Source organism: Melospiza melodia, chromosome 28, assembly GCF_035770615.1.
Source record: "Melospiza melodia melodia isolate bMelMel2 chromosome 28, bMelMel2.pri, whole genome shotgun sequence".
NCBI classification, from domain to species: domain Eukaryota; kingdom Metazoa; phylum Chordata; class Aves; order Passeriformes; family Passerellidae; genus Melospiza; species Melospiza melodia.
In genome coordinates, this window is record NC_086221.1 from 6696940 (window position 1) to 6715188 (window position 18249).

General features: G+C 56.6%; 2 protein-coding genes across 2 annotated transcripts; both read right to left on the minus strand.

The window, feature by feature from the left end:
• Positions 1 to 902: 902 nt before the first annotated feature.
• LOC134430291 (opticin-like) lies at positions 903 to 5763 on the minus strand. Its single transcript, XM_063177874.1, has 6 exons — positions 5542 to 5763; positions 5108 to 5246; positions 3262 to 3420; positions 2830 to 3032; positions 1918 to 2013; positions 903 to 1247 (listed from the first exon to the last, which is right to left on the minus strand). Exons 1-6 carry the CDS (start codon positions 5761 to 5763, stop codon positions 1077 to 1079), a joined length of 990 nt encoding a protein of 329 aa, XP_063033944.1. The 3' UTR covers positions 903 to 1076.
• A 6759-nt stretch (positions 5764 to 12522) lies between these two features.
• LOC134430253 (prolargin-like) lies at positions 12523 to 17615 on the minus strand. The gene is given in 3 exon segments (XM_063177827.1): positions 12523 to 14974; positions 16671 to 17069; positions 17072 to 17615. Coding segments are annotated over 3 exon segments (1107 nt in total). The 5' UTR covers positions 17601 to 17615; the 3' UTR covers positions 12523 to 14795.
• Between the last annotated feature and the right edge of the window lie 634 nt (positions 17616 to 18249).

Consider the following 18249-nt stretch of genomic DNA (forward strand, 5'->3'; position numbering starts at 1 on the left):
GGGGTACCTTACCAAATCCATGGATACCCTCTTAAATCCATGGACACCTTCCTAAATCCATGGATACCATCCCAAATCCATGGATACCATCCCAAATCCAGAGGTATCATCCCAAATCCATGGACACCTTCCTAAATCCATGGATACCATCCCAAATCCATTTATACCATCCCAAATCCGTTTATACCATCCCAAATCCAGGGATTCCCTCCCAAATCCATGGATACTGTCCCAAATCCATGGACGCCATCTCAAATCCATGGATACTTTCCCAAATCCATTTATATTATCCCAAACCCATGAATACCATCCCAAACCCATGGATATCATCCCAAATCCAGGGGTACCTTCCCAAATCCATGGACGCCCTCTTAAATCCATGGATACTGTCCCAAGTCCATGGATACACTCTGAAATCCATGGATGCCATCCTAAATCCATTTATATCATCCCAAATCTCTGGACACCATCCCAAATCGAGGGATTCCCTCCCAAATCCAGGGGTTCCCTCCTAAATCCATGGATACCATGCCAAATCCTTTTGTACTATCCGAAATCCATGAACACCATCCCAAATCCATGGATACCATCCCAAATCCATCACACCTGGATGTGCCACACCCCCCTGGAGCTGCACAGGCACTGCCCAGGGGACAGGTCACACCTGAGGTGGCCAAAGTGTCACCTCTCTGGGGCAATGCAGCTCCTGGTCCCTGACCAGGACACCCTGACCAGGATCTTAGGATCTCAGGATCTCAGAACCTCAGGATCTCCCTGAGCCTCTGGGAAGGAATGGAGGAAGAAACGGGACACAGTGAAATCCCATCTTTGCAAATCCAAGCAAAACTGCTGGGCTGGATGAGGGCTTTCCTCTACTCTCACTGCCAAGAACAAGCTTTGAATGAATTTCCAAATCTTTATTTCATTTTATTTTTATTTTATGCATTTGCCCCAGCACCAAGCTCACCCTGGGGGGGAACATCTCCACTTTAATCACATTTTCCATGGAGCAGAGGGGTCTGAGCGCTCTGGGATGGGATCTGGGATCACTTTCCTGCATTTCCAGCTCTGGGGGCTCAGGAGAAGCGGCCGGTGGGCAGGCGGGGCAGGCAGGAGAAGGCGTTGGGGAAGAGGCTGAGGTTGATGGGGTTCCCGTCCAGGCGGATGTCCTCGAGCACCCGGCGGATCTGGCCCTGCTCCTGGCTGTCACAGAACGTGTCCTCGTGCATCGTCTGGATGTTGTTGTTCTGCGGGGACGGGACACGGGCACGGCCGGGTCACAGGGAGAGGGAGAGGAGGAGGGGGACCAGGACCAGGACCAGGACCAGTAAAAAGACCAGGACCAGGATCAGGGCCAGGGCCATGACCAGGACCAGGAAAAGGACCAGAGTCAGAGCCAGGACCAGGACCAGGACCAGGACCAGGACTAGGACCAGGACCAGGACCAGGACTAGGACCAGGACCAGGACTAGGACCAGGACCAGGACCAGGACCAGGACTAGGACCAGGACCAGGAAAAGGAAAAGGACCAGGGTCAGAGCCAGGACCAGGATAAGGACCAGGACCAGGATAAGGACCAGGAAAAGAACTAGGAATAGGACCAGGACCAGGACCAGGACAGCAAGGATGAGGAGGAGGAACAGAACCAGTCCAGGACCAGGACCAGGACTAGGAAAAGGACCAGGACCAGGATCAGGACAATGAGGATAAGGAGGAAGACCAGAACCAGTCCAGGACCAGGACCAGGACTAGGAATAGGACCAGGACCAGGATCAGGACAATGAGGATAAGGAGGAAGACCATAACCAGCACCAGGACAAGAACAAGGACCAGGATCAGGACAATGAATAAGAGGAGGAGGAGGAGAATGAGGAGGAAGAGGTGGGATCTGCTGAACTCAGACAAAGCCCATCCCACCTGGAGGTGCAGGGAGCGCAGGCTCTCGGGAAGGGGCACCGGGATAAAATCCAGCTGGTTATCGGAGAGATGGAGGAACTGCAGCTGCTTCAGGTCCTGCAGGGAGAGGACAGAGGTGAACCCCAATAGGGATGAACCCCTAGAGATGAACCAATAAACCTCCTAAAGATGAAGCCCCGAGAGATGAACCAATGAGCCCCCTAGAGATGACCCCCAATAGAGATGAACCCCCAGAGATGAACCAACAAACCTCCTAAAGAGGAACCCCCTAAACATGAACCCCCAAAAGATGAACGCCTAGAGAGGAACCCCTACAGATGAACCACCTAAAGATGAACCTCCTAGAGGTGAACCCCCAACAGATGAACCAATGAGCCACCTAGAGATGAACCCCTTAAGATGAACCCCTGAGAGATGAATCAATCAGTCACCTAGAGACGAACCCCAATAGGCATGAACCCCCAAGAGATGAATCAATGAACCTCCTAAAGATGAACCCCCAAGAGACGAACCAATGAGCCACCTAGAGACGTACCCCAATAGAGATGAACCCCAATAGGGATAAAATCCCAATAGAGATGAACCCCAATAGAGATTAATTGATGAACCTCATAAAGATGAAACCCATAAAGATGAACCTCCTAGAGATGAACCAATGAACCCCCAAGAGATGAATTCCCCAAAGATGAACCCCAGTAGAGATGAACCCCAACAGAGATGAGCCCCCAAGAGATAAACCAACGAACCGCCAAGAGATGAACCCTCTTAAGATGAACCTCTGAGAGATTAATCAATGAACCCCCCCTAGAGCTGACCCCTCTGGATCTGATCCCCCTGGATCTGACCTCCTTCTCCCCTCCCTCCACCCCCGTCCCCCTGTGTCTGGCAGAGCCCCCCATGCGTGGGGCGCACCCGGAAGGCCTCGGGGCGCAGCCCAGCGCTGGGGATGCGGTTGAGGCGCACGTCCAGGCGCACGAGGCCGCGGGGCAGCTCGGGCAGCGCCGTCAGGAGGTTCTCGGGCAGCAGCAGCTCCTGCAGGCTGGGCAGCCCCCGGAAGGCGTCCGCGTCCGCCCACGAGATGGAATTGCTGCTCAGGTCGATGCGCTTCAGCTTCTCTGAGGGCAGGAGGAGGACAGGGACAAAGCCAGGGTGGTTTATTCCCTGCTGCCCTGATTTTTTAAAATTTTCTAATGTTTACATTCTTGTAACCAACTTTCTCGCGCCGTTTCTGTAAATAACTTATCGTCTTGCATTCTTTTATGGAGGAAAAGAAATTCGATGGGCCGTTGGTTTGCCCAGCGCCATTGGAGAGGCGGGATGATCCTGGTGGTGACCCCGACGTACCGAGGCCGCGGAAGTCGCCGGCGCGCACGGCCCCGATGCGGTTGAAGCGGGCGTACAGGTACGCGGTGTCCGGGGGCAGCGCCGGGATCTGCTCCAGCCCCGCGTCGTCGCAGTACACCGAGCTGCCCAGGCACAGGCACAGCACGCAGCTGGGCAGCCCTGGAAACAAGCAGTGACCCCATGAAGTACCCCAGAGCAGTGGGAGGAGCTCATCCAGCTGTGGGGACATGGATCTGTGGCATCCAGAGCTGTCACAGCTCCCCGACCCCATGAAATACCCCAGAACAGCAGGAGGAGCTCATCCAGCCATGGGGACATGGGTCTGTGACACACAGAGCCCCCTGACCCCATAAAATACCCCAGAACAGCAGGAGGAGCTCATCCAGCCATGGGGACATGGGTCTGTGACACACAGAGCCCCCTGACCCCATAAAATACCCCAGAACAGCAGGAGGAGCTCATCCAGCCATGGGGACATGGGTCTGTGACACACAGAGCCCCCTGACCCCATAAAATACCCCAGAACAGCGGGAGGAGCTCATCCCGCCATGGAGACATGGAATTGGTGACACCCAGAGCTGTCACAGCTCCCTGACCCCATAAAATACCCCAGAACAACGCAGGGACATGCTCACACTCTGGGGACACAGAATCCATGATGCCAGAGCTATCACGGCTCCCTGACCCTATAAAATACCCCAGAATGGCGGGATCTGCCCACCTGGCTGTGGGGATATGGATCTGTGACACCCAGAGCTGTCACAGCTCCCTGACACCATAAAAGACCCCAGAACACTGGAATCTGTCCACCCTGCCATGGGGACATGGAATTTGTGACACCCAGAGTTGTCACAGCTCCCTGACCCCATAAAAGACCCCAGAACAGCAGGAGGATTGTGTCCACTCTATGGGGACCCAGAATCCATGACACCAAAACTGTTACAGCCCCCCAGTCCCATAAAATACCCCAGAACAGCATAAGGAGCACACCCCACTGTGGGGACATGGATCTGTGGCACATGGAGCTGTCACAGCCCCCTGACCCCATAAAATACCCCAGAACAGCAGGAGGAGCCCATCCAGCTGTGGGGACATGGATCTGTGGCACACGGAGCTGTCACAGCCCCCCGACCCCATAAAATACCCCACAACAGTGGGACCTGCCCACCCTGCCATAAGGACACAGAGCTGGTGACACCCAGAGCTGTCACAGCCCCGCATCCTCCAGGGAAGGGACAGAAACTCCAAGCAAAATAAACCCCATAAATATATGAAGTGCCCAGGATCAAACCCCCTCCTGCAGGAGGAGGGGAAATTAGAGCCCCCAAATTCAGATTTTTACACCCAAAGCTCTCCTGGTCCCTTTAAGTCTCCCACTGGAGGAAGCAGAACTCAAGAAAATTCTTTTGAATCAAGAAAAATTCTCGATCCCACCTGTCCCCAAGGGGTAAAACTGAGCCCACACCTGATCCCCCTCCTCTCCCCAAGGTTCCCAAACCCCTTCTAGGGATGGTTCAGAGCAGCTCAGCACCAATTTCCTTTCTCCTCCCACTTAATTTTTCCCAGCCCGGAGTGACAGCAAAGGAATAAAGATATTTATCCTCGCCGCAGGATTTTAATTGTCACTAATCTAATTGCCACTGTCGCGAAGCCTCTGCTCATTAAAGCCTCGCTGCTTTGCTGGAGTTCATTTTTTCCCAGCAATTTCTCTCTCTGCAGCCCTTCTGTGAGCAGACTCAACCCCAAAACCCTGCGAAGAGCTGCTGGCAGCACCAAAATTCCCTTTTTTCCCCCCAAAACTTCACCTGTGCGACACGGGGATGAATCCCAAGGGAGCACAACTCACCTTGTCTGGGGACGGGCGCTGGGGGCACGGGGCCAGCACTGCTTGGGGGCTGCAGATTTGGGGTTCCAGATGTGCTTTCAGCCAGCTCTGGGAGGGTTTTGGGGTCCTTGGGGCGGGGAGCCAAGGTGCCAACCTCGATCTGCAAACAAAGCCGGGTGTGAGTGTGGGGGATTTGTGCCCTCTGGGGAGGGTGGCATCAATCAGGGTCACTGGATTTGGGTCATTAATTCCCTCTTGGAAAGCTCTCCAAGCTCTCTTGGCCCAGAGGGATGAAGGAATCCTCACATCCAAGAGCTGGCAGGGGTTTGGTTTGAGTAAAAACCTTCCCCAATCCCGGGAGAGCTGCCAGGGCTCCTCCTGCGGTGCCACATCCACCCCTGGCATCAAATCCCCATCCAAAGATGGAACCAGGGGCTGTCCTGTGTCCCCCTCACCTTGGGGACAAGGTCCCCGTAGTCATAGAGCTCCTCGTAGTTGCTCAGGTCCAGGATGTCCCCGTAGCTCTCCAAGGTCACGTCGTAGTTGTCCAAGTCCAGGTTCTCAAAGAGGCTCAGCTCAGCCTTGGGTTTCTCCTCCTTCCTCCTGTCCTTGGCTGGCGCCGCCCAAAGTGTCCCCAAGCACAGGGCGGCCACCCCCAGCCAGCCCAGGGGACACATCCTGCACCTGGCCGGGGTCACGGCACCGGGAATGTCACCAAGGGCCGGCTGGGGGGACAGCCCCGGGCTGGGGGGGACAGGCGGTCCCAAATCCTGGGGGGACAGACAGCCCCAAACCTCGGGGTGGAGGGGACAGACAGACCCAAAACATGGGGGGACAGACAGCCCTGGGAGGGGACAGACAGGCCCATACCCAGAGGGGACAGACAGCCCCAAACCTCGGGGTGGAGGGGACAGACAGCCGCAAATCCTGGGGGGACAGACAGCCCTGGGAGGGGACAGACAGCCCAAATCCCGGGGGGACAGACAGGCTCAGCTCCATGGGGGACAGACAGCCCCAAACCCAGAGGGGACAGACAGCCCCAAACCTCGGGGTGGAGGGGACAGACAGCCCAAATCCTGGGGGGACAGACAGGCTCAGCTCCATGGGGGACAGACAGCCCCAAACCCAGAGGGGACAGACAGCCCCAAACCTCGGCGTGGAGGGGACAGACAGCCCCAAATCCCAGGGGGACAGACAGCCCCAAATCCCAGGGGGACAGACAGCCCCAAATCCCAGGGGGACAGACAGCCCCAAACCTCGGCGTGCAGGGGACAGACGACAGACCCAAAACCTGGGGGGGACAGACAGCCCTGGGAGGGGACAGACAGCCGCAAATCCTGGGGGGACAGACAGCCCCAAACCTCGGGGTGGAGGGGACAGACAGCCCAAATCCCGGGGGGACAGACAGCCCCAAACCCAGAGGGGGACAGACAGCCCCAAACCCAGAGGGGGACAGGCAGCCCCAAACCCAGAGGGGGACAGGCAGCCTCAAACCTCGGGGTGGAGGGGACAGACAGCCCCAGGAGGGGACAGACAGAGGGGACATTCCGTGACCCTTTTCAGCGCATTTCACGCTCGGCTGTGCAGGAGAGGCCCCGCGGGGCTGCCGGGGCTGCCCGGCTTTCCCAGCCCCGGGAGGAAGATGGGGGCTCGGGGGGTGATGAGGGGGCTCGGGGGGTGATGAGGGGGTCGTGGCCCTCGTGGGGATGGGTGGAACCAGCCCCTGGCCCAACAAGCCCAGCAGAGGAGGAGAACCAGCCCCAGGAGCCCTAAAACTGCTGCTCCCCCCTTCTGCTCCCACATCCAGCTCTAAATCTGCTTTTCCAACATCCTGGCGGGCCAGAGGCCACGGGGTCCGTGTGACAGCACGGGGACATCCCCCGGGGCTGGCAGCTCCACATGCAAACCCTCCAGGGCCCATTCCCAAAGGAGAATTCCCTCCCGTGGGACACCCACGGCAGAGCAGGGCGAGGGTCCCGACCCCCTTCAAATCCCAAATCCCAACCCCCAAATTCCAAATTCCAAACCCCAAATCCCAAATCCCGAATTCCGAATCCCAAATTCCAAATCCCAAACTCCAAATCCCAAACCCCAGATCCCAAACCCCAAACCCCAAATCCCAAATCCCAAACCACAAATCCCCAACCCCAAATTCAAATCCCAAACCCCAAATTCCAAATCCCAAACCCCAAATTCCAAACCCTAAATCCCAGACCCCAAATCCCAACCCCCAAATCCCAAATCTCGAATTCCAAATCCCAAATTCCAAATCCCAAACCCCAGATCCCAAACCCCAAATCCCAAACCCCAAACCCCAAATCCCCAACCCCAAATTCAAATCCCAAACCCCAGATTCCAAATCCCAAACCCCAAATTCCAAATCCCAACCCCCAAATTCCAAACCCCAAATCCCAAATCCCGAATTCCAAATCCCAAACTCCCAATCCCAAACTCCAAATCCCAAACCCCAGATCCCAAACCCCAAATCCCAAACCCCAAACCCCCAACCCCAAATTCAAATCCCAAATCCCAAATCCCGAATTCCAAATCCCAAATTCCAAATCCCAAATCACCAATCCCAAATTCAAATCCCAAATCCCAAACCCCAAATCCCAACCCCCAAATCCCCAACCCCAAATTCAAATCCCAAACCCCAAATTCCAAACCCTAAATCCCAAACCCCAAACCCCAAATCCCCAAATCCCAAATCCACCACCCAGCCGGGAGTATTTTCCACTCCATCCCGAGTGCGCTGCTCCCAAATTCCTCCTGTTTCCCCCCAGATCTGGCCTTTCCCAGCGCTCTGAGACCCCTGAACCCCCCAAACCCTCCCGTCCTCCAGCTGGGGGGGCTCTGGAGGTGCCAAACGAGGCCGGCATGGACGTACCCCCTGTCTGTCCTTCCTCCTCCTCCTCCTCCTCCTCGTCTGCAGGGGCTGGGGAAGGGCTTGGGAAGGGTTTTTAAGGCACGGAGAGGAGGAGGAGGAGGAGGAGGAAGGGGCAGCTCGGGGGTCTGGCCGAGGTGACAAACAGGACGCGGCCAATCAAACCCGCCGTCCCCTGCTGGCTCCTTCCATTGTCCCCAAGGCCACCAGCCCGGGGGTGGCTCCGCTCCAGCAGCCCGAGAGGGGCTGAGAGGGGCGGGAGTGGAGCGGTGACATCCCCAGGGTGTCCCCAGGGACGGTGGGGACAGAGCCAGGGCAGGAGCGGTGACACCCCCAAGGTGTCCCCAGGGACGGTGGGGACACAGAGCCAGTGCCACCCCAGCAGGTGCCACCAGAGGGGGACTCCCGGCTGTGTCCGGCCCCAAAGCACCCGGGGGGACCCCAGTGATCAGCCCAGGGTTTGGGGGGGCTGCAGAGACCCCCCCCGGGCAGGGATGGATGGGGACACTGAGCTCACCCAGCCCTGCGCCCCTCCCGGGAGGAGAGGAACCCCAAATCTTCACTCTCTGGGGTGCTTTGGGGTTTTTTTTTTTGAGGGGGGAAGCTGGTGTGGGTACAGGGGGTCTCAGCACACCCAACATTCAGCCTCTGGGGTGGTTTTGGGGTTTTTGGGGACGAGGAGCCGCTGTGAATGCAGGGGGAGCTCAGCACCCCAAATCTTCACGCAGTGAGAGGTTTTGGGGTTTTTTGGGGAGGAGGAACCAGTGTGGGTTCAGGGGGAGATCAACACTCCCAACCTTCATTCTTTGGGGTGTTTTTTTGTTTTTTGGGGGGACGAGGAGCTGCTGTGAATGCAGGGGGGGCTCAGCACCCCAAATCTTCACGCACTGAGAGGTTTTGGGGTTTTTGGGGAGGGGGAACCAGTGTTGGATGCAGGGGAGGGCTCAGCGCCCCCAGTCGTCACTCTCTGGGGCGGTTTGGGGTTTTTTGTGGACAAGGAGACGCTGTGAACACAGGGGGAGTTTAGCATCCCAAACCCTCATTCTTCGGGGTGTTTTTTTGTTTTTTGGGGGGACGAGGAGCTGCTGTGAATGCAGGGGGAGCTCAGCACCCCAAATCTTCACGCACTGAGAGGTTTTGGGGTTTTTTGGGGAGGAGGAACCAGTGTGTGTGCGGGCGGGGGCTCAGCACCTCCAATCTTCATTCTCTGGGGTGTTTTGGGGTTTTTGGGAGGAGGAGCCAGTGTGGGTGCAGGGGGACGCTCAGCACCCCCAACCTTCACTCTCTGAGGTGGTTTTGGGGTTTTTTTGGGGAGGGGGAGCCTCACTGGGGCAGGGTAGGAATTCCCTATGCCCCTCTGTGTCCCCATCCCGGGGACAGAGCTCATCTCGGGGGGCCACCACCCCCCTCCTCGGGGACGTCACCGCGGGGCTGGCGCACCCCAGGAGGGGCAGGACGAGCGCGGCAGCCCCCCCCTGGGCAGCCTCGTGCCCACCCACCCACCCACGGCCGCGAAAATGTTCCCGGTGCCAGCGGCGCAGCGCCCCCCACGCACCCACCCACCCTCCCGCAGCGCCCATCTGCTCTGGATGGGGGGGGGGGGGGGGGCGACCGGGACACCCCCACAGCCCCCCGGGGACACCCGGAGCCCCCCAGACGCCGCTGTGTCACCCCCCGGCCCCGCTCATTAGCGGCCGCTAATCTTCATTAAGCCCCTCATTAAGCGGCTCGGTGGGCACCGGGACGGGGCCGAGGGGACGGACGGGGATGCGGCGCTGGGAACCGCGGCTGGGGAGCCCCAAGCCCCCCAAACCCCACTGAGGAGGGGGTGCCAGCCCTGGCCGTGACCCCACGGGAGCTGCCAGCCCCAATCCCGATCCCCGTCCCCAATCCCAATCCCAATCTCTCGGGTTTTAGGGAGCAGCTTTGGGGTGCTCAGCCCCCCCAAACCTTCAATCCCTGGGGCAGTTTTGGGGTTTTTTTTGGGAAGGGGGAACTGGTGTGGGTGCAGAGGGGGCTCAGCACCCCAAACCTTCAATCCCTGGGACGGTTTTGGGGTTTTTAGGGGAGGGGAAGCCGCTGTGGGTGCAGGGGGAGTTCAGCATCCCAAACCATCACACACACACAGAGATTTTGGGGTTTTTTGGGGAGGGGGAACCGCTGTGTGTGCAGGGGGGGCTCAGCATCCCAAACCTTCACACACAGAGAGATTTTGGGGTTTTCTGCGGTGGGGGAACCAGTGTGGGTGCAGCGGGAGCACAGCACCCCAAAACTTCACTCTCTGGGGTGGTTTTGGGGTTTTTTTTAGGGAGGGGGAGCCGCTGTGGGTGCAGGGGGAGCACAGCACCCCAAACCTTCAATCCCTGTGGCAGTTTGGGTTTTTTTTGGGAAGGGGGAACTGGTGTGGGTGCAGAGGGGGCTCAGCACCCCAAACCATCACACACACAGAGAGATTTTGGGGTTTTTTGGGGAGGGAGAACTGGTGTGTGTGCAGAGGGGGCTCAGCACCCCAAACCTTCAATCCCTGGGACGGTTTTGGGGTTTTTAGGGGAGGGGAAGCCGCTGTGGGTGCAGGGGGAGTTCAGCATCCCAAACCATCACACACACAGAGAGATTTTGGGGTTTTTTGGGGAGGGAGAACTGGTGTGTGTGCAGAGGGGGCTCAGCACCCCAAACCTTCACACACGGAGAGGTTTTGGGGTTTTTTGGGGAGGGAGAACTGGTGTGTGTGCAGAGGGGGCTCAGCACCCCAAACCTTCACACACGGAGAGATTTTGGGGTTTTTTGGGGAGGGAGAACTGGTGTGGGTGCAGAGGGGGCTCAGCACCCCAAACCTTCAATCCCTGGGACGGTTTTGGGGTTTTTAGGGGAGGGAGAACTGGTGTGGGTGCAGAGGGGGCTCAGCACCCCAAACCTTCAATCCCTGGGACGGTTTTGGGGTTTTTAGGGGAGGGGAAGCCGCTGTGAGTGCAGGGGGAGTTCAGCATCCCAAACCTTCATTTTCTGGGGTGGTTTTGGGGTTTTTTGGGGAGGGGAAGCCGCTGTGAGTGCAGGGGGAGTTCAGCATCCCAAACCTTCACACACGGAGAGGTTTTGGGGTTTTTAGGGGAGGGGAAGCCGCTGTGGGTGCAAGGGGGGGGGCTCAGCACTGCTCCCCTCATTGAGAAACCCAATCCCAACGTGGGGACATGGCTCCGACATCCCCGGGGAGGGAAAGCCCCGCTGGCAGAGGGGGATTCAGAGCGCGGTTATAAAACAGCGGGGTTGCAGGGGGAGGAGGGTGTGAGCGTGCTCTGCACAGCACAAACGCTCCCAAACCCCCTCGGCCCCCCCGGCCCTTCCCACATCCTCACACCTTCCCCCGCTGCCGCCCTCCCGCTCCCATCGGGAATCGCAGGGGATGAGGAGGAGGAGGAGGAGGAGCGGCTGCTGCAGCCAACCCAGCCCAGCCCGATCCCGCTGCTGAGAGAGGGGCTGGGACCCCACGGATGGGTTCCTGCATCCCAGATTTTACAGGGAAAGGTTCGGGATGCTGGGATGGGGATGTGACCCCATAGATGTGTTCCTGCATCCTCAGGTTTTACAGGGAAAGGTGCAGGATGTTGGGATGGGGCTGTGACCCCACAGATATGTCTCTGCATCCTCAGATTTTAAAGGGAAGGATGCAGGATGTTGGGATGGGGATGTGACCCCATAGATGTGTTCCTGCATCCTCAGGTTTTACAGGGAAAGGTGCAGGATGTTGGGATGGGGCTGTGGCTCCATGGATGTGGCCCAGAATCCTCAGATTTTACAGGGAAGGATTCAGGATGCTGGGATAGGGATGTGACCCCGTGGATATGGATGTAGCATTTTGGGATGGGGATGTCACCCCATATATGTGTCCCTGAATCCTCAGATTTTAGAGGGAAGGATTCAGGATTTTGGGATGGGGATGTCACCCCACAGATGTGTTCCTGCATCCTCAGATTTTACAGGGAAAGGTGCAAGGTGTTGGGATGGGGCTGTGGCTCCATGGATGTGGCCCCGAACCCCAGATTTTAGAGGGAAGGATTCAGGATGCTGGGATAGGGCTGTGACCCCATGGATGTGGATGCAGGATGCTGGGATGGCGCTGTTATCCCACAGATGTGTTCCTGCATCCCAGATTTTGCAGGGAAGGATTCAGGATGCTGGGATGGGGCTGTGACCCCATGGAGGTGGATGTAGGATTTTGGGGTGCGGCTGTGACTCCATAGATGCATCCCTGAATCCTCAGATTTTACAGGGAAAGGTGCGGGATGCTGGGATGGGGATGTGACCCCATGGATGTCCCCCTGCATCCTCAGATTTTACAGGGAAAGATTTAGGGTTTGGAATCCAGGGGCATCCAGGGATTCTCTGGGAATTCCATCCCAGCCAAGAACTCCTTCCCAGATTCAGCATCACCCCAGCCAAAACCCCCAAAACCCCCAAAACCCCAAAACCATTGGGAGAGTCATCCCCAAGCAAGGAAATTTTGGATGGAGCAGCACCTGAGGAAGGCGAGGACGGATCAGGGAGAGGCTCAGAGTCCCTTGTGAATGATTTTATTTCCACTGCTGCAGGGAGTGGGAGTGAAAACCCCGTAAAGTCGCCGGGTTGGGAGGCACGGGTGCCGTTGGGAATATCTGTACATTCTACCAGTCTATATACACATCAGATATAAATATACATAAATCCAGGGGGGCTCCGTCCGGGTTTAGGGCTCAAACCTGTCCCCACCCAACTGCAGGGAGAGCTGCAAAGGAGATTTTACCCTCCTTAATTAGCAGGAGGTTTTAATTAATGGGAAAAGGGGAGCACCCCTGTGCCAGCTGCAGGGAGGAGGGCACGGTGCCCGTCCGTGGCCGTCCTGGGCAGGGTCAGTTCTGCAGGCTGGGCACAAAAGGAGCTTTCTTTTCTTTATTTAATGCTCATTGCAGTTGGGTTTTGATTTTTTTTTTTTTTTCCCTCTCTCTCTAATGCTCGGCCTTTAAATCCAAATCCTGAGACTCGGGAAGAAAAGAAGAGAATAATCCCCCCTAAACCCGGAGACCCAATAAATGCAGGTACAGCTATAGAGGGGGAAGAGATACATGTGGGGATGGGGAAGAGCAGGGATAAAAATAGCCCTTCCAAAGGATGATTCTTCCCTTTTCTTCTCCCTTCCTTTTATTTCTAATTTAAAAAAAAAATAAAAAAAAAAAAAAAACCAAGGCAAAGCCCAGCCATGTGTGATTGGCTCCAGAGAGAAACTGAGCCGTGGATGTGGCCCTGGAGCCTCAGATCTCAGAGGGAAGGGGGCAGGATTTTGGCATGGGGATGTGACCCCACAGATCTGATTTTACAGGGAACGATGCAGGATTTTGGGATGGGGATGTGACCCCACAGATCTGATTTTACAGGGAATGATGCAGGATTTTGGGATGGGGATGTGACCCCACAGATCTGATTTTACAGGGAATGATGCAGGATTTTGGGATGGGGCTGTGACCCCATGGATGTGGGTGCAGGATTTTGGGATGGGGCTGTGACCCCTTTTATGTGGTCCTGTATCCCTCCAGTTAAGAGGGAAGGATTCAGGATTTTGGGATGGGCTGTGAAGAATTCAGGATTTTGGGAAGGGGCTGTGATCCCATGGATGTGGTCCTTGATCCCAGATTTTAGAGGGAAGGATTCAGGATTTTGGGATGGGGCTGTGGCCCCATGGATGTGGTTCTACATCCAAAGATTTTAGAGGGAAGGATTCAGGATTTTGGGATGGGGCTGTGATCCCACAGATGTGTCCTGGCATCCTCAGATTTTGCAGGGAATGATGCAGGATGCTGGGATGGGGCTGTTGGTCCCATGGATGTGGCCCTTGATCCGAGATTTTACAGGGAAGGATTCAGGATTTTGGGATGGGGCTGTGACCCCGTTTATGTGGTCCTGTGTCCCTCCAGCTTAGAGAGAAGGATTCAGGATTTTAAGATGGGACTGTGATCCCATGGATGTGGTCCTTGCTCCCAGATTTTAGAGGGAAGGATGCAGGACACTGGAACGGGGCTGCGGCCCCAGGGGTGTGGTTCTACATCCAAAGATTTTACAGGGAAAGATGCAGGATTTTGAGATGGGGCTGTGAAGAATTCAGGATCTTGGGATGGGGCTGTGATCCCATGGATGTGGTCCTTGGTCCCAGATTTTACAGGGAAGAAATCAGGATTTTGGGATGGGGCTGTGTCCCCATGGGTCGGTTCTAGGATGGGGATTTGAAGCCGGGCAGGGTCTGCTCCTGCCCAGGGGGTGTGGGAAGGTGTTCCCCCCCACACAGGGGCAGGGAACCCTCCCTGCTCCATCCCTGCACATGCACAGCTCCAGACGGGATTTAGATCCTCCTCCTCTGGAGAAACGTGGAGCCAAAGCTCTCCAGAAGGGCGACAGGAGCGTCCCCATCCCCTGCGATGGCCTGATTGTCCATCCTCCCTGACTTCTACACATCCCACCACCCTCAGCCCCTGCTCATCCCATCCCAGCTCCAAAACCCACCGGGAATGTTTCTTGGTGCTGCACACACCCCGAGCCCAGCGGCTCCATCCGGACCGAGCCCAAAACCTGCGGGGCACCGAGGGAGAGACGGAACCGGGGACAAGGGCCGGGGGACAAGGACAGCGAGCTGCGACACGGCACAGCGCGGTCCCCAAGGAGCCACCGCTGTCCCCGCAGGGCAGGAAAAGGGGAAAACGAGGAGAGGGATGGAGGCGAGGAGAGAGCAGGGGGAGAGAGGGAGGAGAGAGGGTCCCACGTGTCTGAAATGTCCGAGCAAAGCCTGGGAGAGGCGGGGCGAGGCTAAAACACCACGGACTGCAGCAGGCGGAAACACAGCATCAGGTCCAGAGGGATGGGCGGCTTCAGCAGGTTCCCGTCCAGCCGCAGGTAGCGCAGCCGGGGCACGCTGTCCAGATCCGAGGGAGAGAAATCCTGGACGGACACCAGCGAGGTGGGGCAGATCTGGGTGCCGTTGATTTCTGCGGGGACAGGGGACACACGGGGGTGAGGGACAGGGGACACACAGGGGTGAGGGACGGGGAAAAGGGAATGCGGAGAGGAGAAGTAGGATTCAGGTCAGGGAAAGGAGGATGTGGAGAAGAGGAAGAGAGGGATGAGGGTTAGGAAAGGGGGAATGCGGAGAGGAGGAGCAGTAGGTTAGGGAAAGGGGAATGTGAACAGGAGAACGAGCAGGACGTGGGGTAGGGAAAAGGGAATGTGGAGAGGAGGAACAGAGGGGTTCAGATTAGGGAAAAGGGAATGTGGACAGGAGGAACAGAGGGGTTCAGATTAGGGAAAAGGGAACGTGGGGAGGAGGAGCAGTGGAATGACGGTTTGGGAAACGGGAATGTGGGCAGGAGGAGCAGGAATATGGAGAGGAGGAACAGAGAGATGCGAGTTAGGAAAAGAGGAATATGGACAGGAGGAAGAGCAGGATGAGGGTTAGGGAAAGGGGAATGTGGGCAGGGGGAGCAGCAGGGTGTGAGTTAGGGAAAAGAGAATGTGGAGAAGCGGAAGAGTGGGATACAGGTTTGGGAAAAGGGGATGTGGATAGGAAGAAGAGCGGGATGAAGGTTAGGGAAAAGGGAATGTGGACAGGGGGAGCAGTAGGATGCACGTTAGGAAAAAGGGAATGTGGAGAGGAGGAGCAGTGGGATTCAGGTCAGGGAAAAGGAAATGTGGGCAGGAGGAGCGGTGGGATGTGAGTTAGGGAAAAGGGAATGTGGAGAAGAGGAAGAGCAGGATGTGGGTTCGGGAAAAAGGAACGTGGAGAGGATGAGTAGTGGGATGTGGGTTTGGGAAAAGGGAAATGTGGAGAGGAGGAACAGAGAAAAGGGAATGTGGACAGGAGGAAGAGTGAAATGTGGGTTAGGGAAAGGGAAATGTGGACAGGAGGAGCAGGAATGTGGAGAGGAGGAAGAGCGTGATTCAGGTTAGGGAAAAAGGATTGTGGTGAAGAAGAAGAGCAAGATGCAGGTTTGGGAAAAGGGAATATGGAGAAGAGGAAGAGCAGGATGAGAGTTAGGGAAAAGGGGAATGTGGAGAGGAGGAAGAGCGGGATATGGGTTTGGGAAAAAGGAATGTGGACGGGGATTTTTGAACCCCCCTGCTGTTGAACCCCAAATTGGGGTTGTTTTGCCACCAAAAGGGACAATCCCAGGCTGCTCAAAGCCCCAGCGAGAGGGAAAATCTGGCTTTTGATGAGGAGCGAAGTAGGTCACGTTCCTCGGGAGCGCAGCTCGGGATGCGGCGGCATTCCGGAGACAAAAGGGATCAAAGGGATCACCCCGCCCCCGGAGCCTCTGCCGTGGAACTGCAGCTGGATTTCCCTGGGATGGTGTGGGGCAGCCCTGGCTGCTCTGCCTCCATGGGATGTTCCCTCACCATCCCAAGCCGTGTGTTTGGCACCTCTCCCTAAAACATCTGCCCAAGCCTTCCTTGTTAAATATCCCGATTTTTTTTCCAGGAAAAGAGCCTTTCCAAGGGCAGGTGGCTCCAAAGAAGACAGCTGGAAAAAGTCCTGCAGCACCACAGGGGATTCACTCTGCTCCTCCCCTTCCACCCAGATCCTCCCTCCACCCCACCTCATCCCACCCCTTTGAAGGCATCACATCCCACCAGGTGAGAAATGACCTTTCCAAGGTTTTTCTCCCCAAAAAACCCCATGGGACTCACTCTCGATGGAGTTGTTGTTCAGGTAGAGGTGCTCCAGCTTGGGGCTGATGAAGGGCACGTTGGTGAGCTTGTTGTGGGCCAGGTGCAGCACCAGCAGGTTGGTGAGGTTGAAGGAATTTTTGGGCAGCCCCTTGTCCGAGATCTGGTTGTAGTTGAGCCGGATGAAAGCCAGGTTGGGAAACTCCTTGAAATAATCGCTGGGGATGTCCTCGATGTTGTTCCTGTCCAGGAAGAGCTGGTGGATGGCGCTGGGCACGCCGGGGGGCATCTTCCTCAGGATGTTGTGTGCCAGGTTGAGCTGCATGAGGTTCTTGAGCCCCTTGAAGGTGTTCTTGTTGAAGACGCCGTCGCTCAGCTTGTTGTGGTGCAGGTCCAGCAGCACCAGGTTCTCCAGCTTGTGAAGACCCCGGGAGGGATCTTGGAGATCTGATTCCTGCTGAGCCTCAGCTGCTCCAGGTTGGGCGGCAGGAAGGCGGGCACCTCCTTCAGCTGGTTCCTCTCCATGTAGAGGAAGATGAGGTTCTCCAGCTTCTCCAGCACCTTCCTGTCCACCTTGCGGATGCGGTTGTTGTCCAGGTTGACCCACTTGAGGCCGGTGGCGTTGCGGAAGGACTCCTCGGGCAGGTCGGCGATGAAGTTGTTCTGCAGGTACAGGTAGTGGATGCGCGCGGGGATGACGGGCACCGTGCGCAGGTTGCGGCTGTCGCAGTACAGCGCCGACGGGAAGTCGGGCGGGCAGTAGCACTCGCGCGGGCAGTCGGGGAACACGGACGGGGGGCCCGGAGGGAGGGGAGGGGGCAGCTCTGTGGGCTCCACGGGCTCCTCGAAGGGCAAGGGAGGCCGGGTGGGCCGGCGGGGCGGTTTGCGGCGCTGCCCGCTCGCCGCCAGCGCCAGCGCCAGCGGGAGGAGGAACGCAAGGGTCGCCCTCATGGTCCCGGTGATTTCCTGCAGGGACACGAGGAGGAGGGTTGGGTGTCAGGGAAGATGGAACAGGAAAGCCCTATAAATATGATTGTCTGGCAAAAGATTTTGAGAATACAGAAACTATAAGTGAGATGGAAATGAAAGCAAGCTTTGAGATCCCTCAGTTACTGAACAACTGAGCAACAATGGTGTGGCCACTGAAGGTGATTCCCTTTTGATGGAACAACACCCTCTGCTTGCAGACAGGCCCAAGGGTCAGAGCAGACCCTACAGCTTGGCAGAAGGGCCCAAAGAGGAGTTTTTAGGGTTTAAAATGTAAGACAGTATGGTAATGTAGTGATTCTTATAGGCTGTATGGAAATGCTGTAGGATTTGTATCTTGTACTAGATTGGTTAGTGAGAATCAGAATATTCAACACAGAAGATGATTTATTGTATTGTAATGGGAAATTTGCTGTCTTGTCTCTTAGCTCTTAGCTCTTACCTCTTGTCTCAAAGCTCTTGTCTTTTACGCCTTACCCCTTTTTCTCTCTCACCCTCTCATCCTCTGTACCCCTCTCTTCTCTCAGTCCTGCTCTGAGCTGTGTTTGGCAGCTCCCAGCACGGCCCTGCACTTGGCCCTTTGCAATAAACCCCAAGTTCCCAGCCCTGGCTA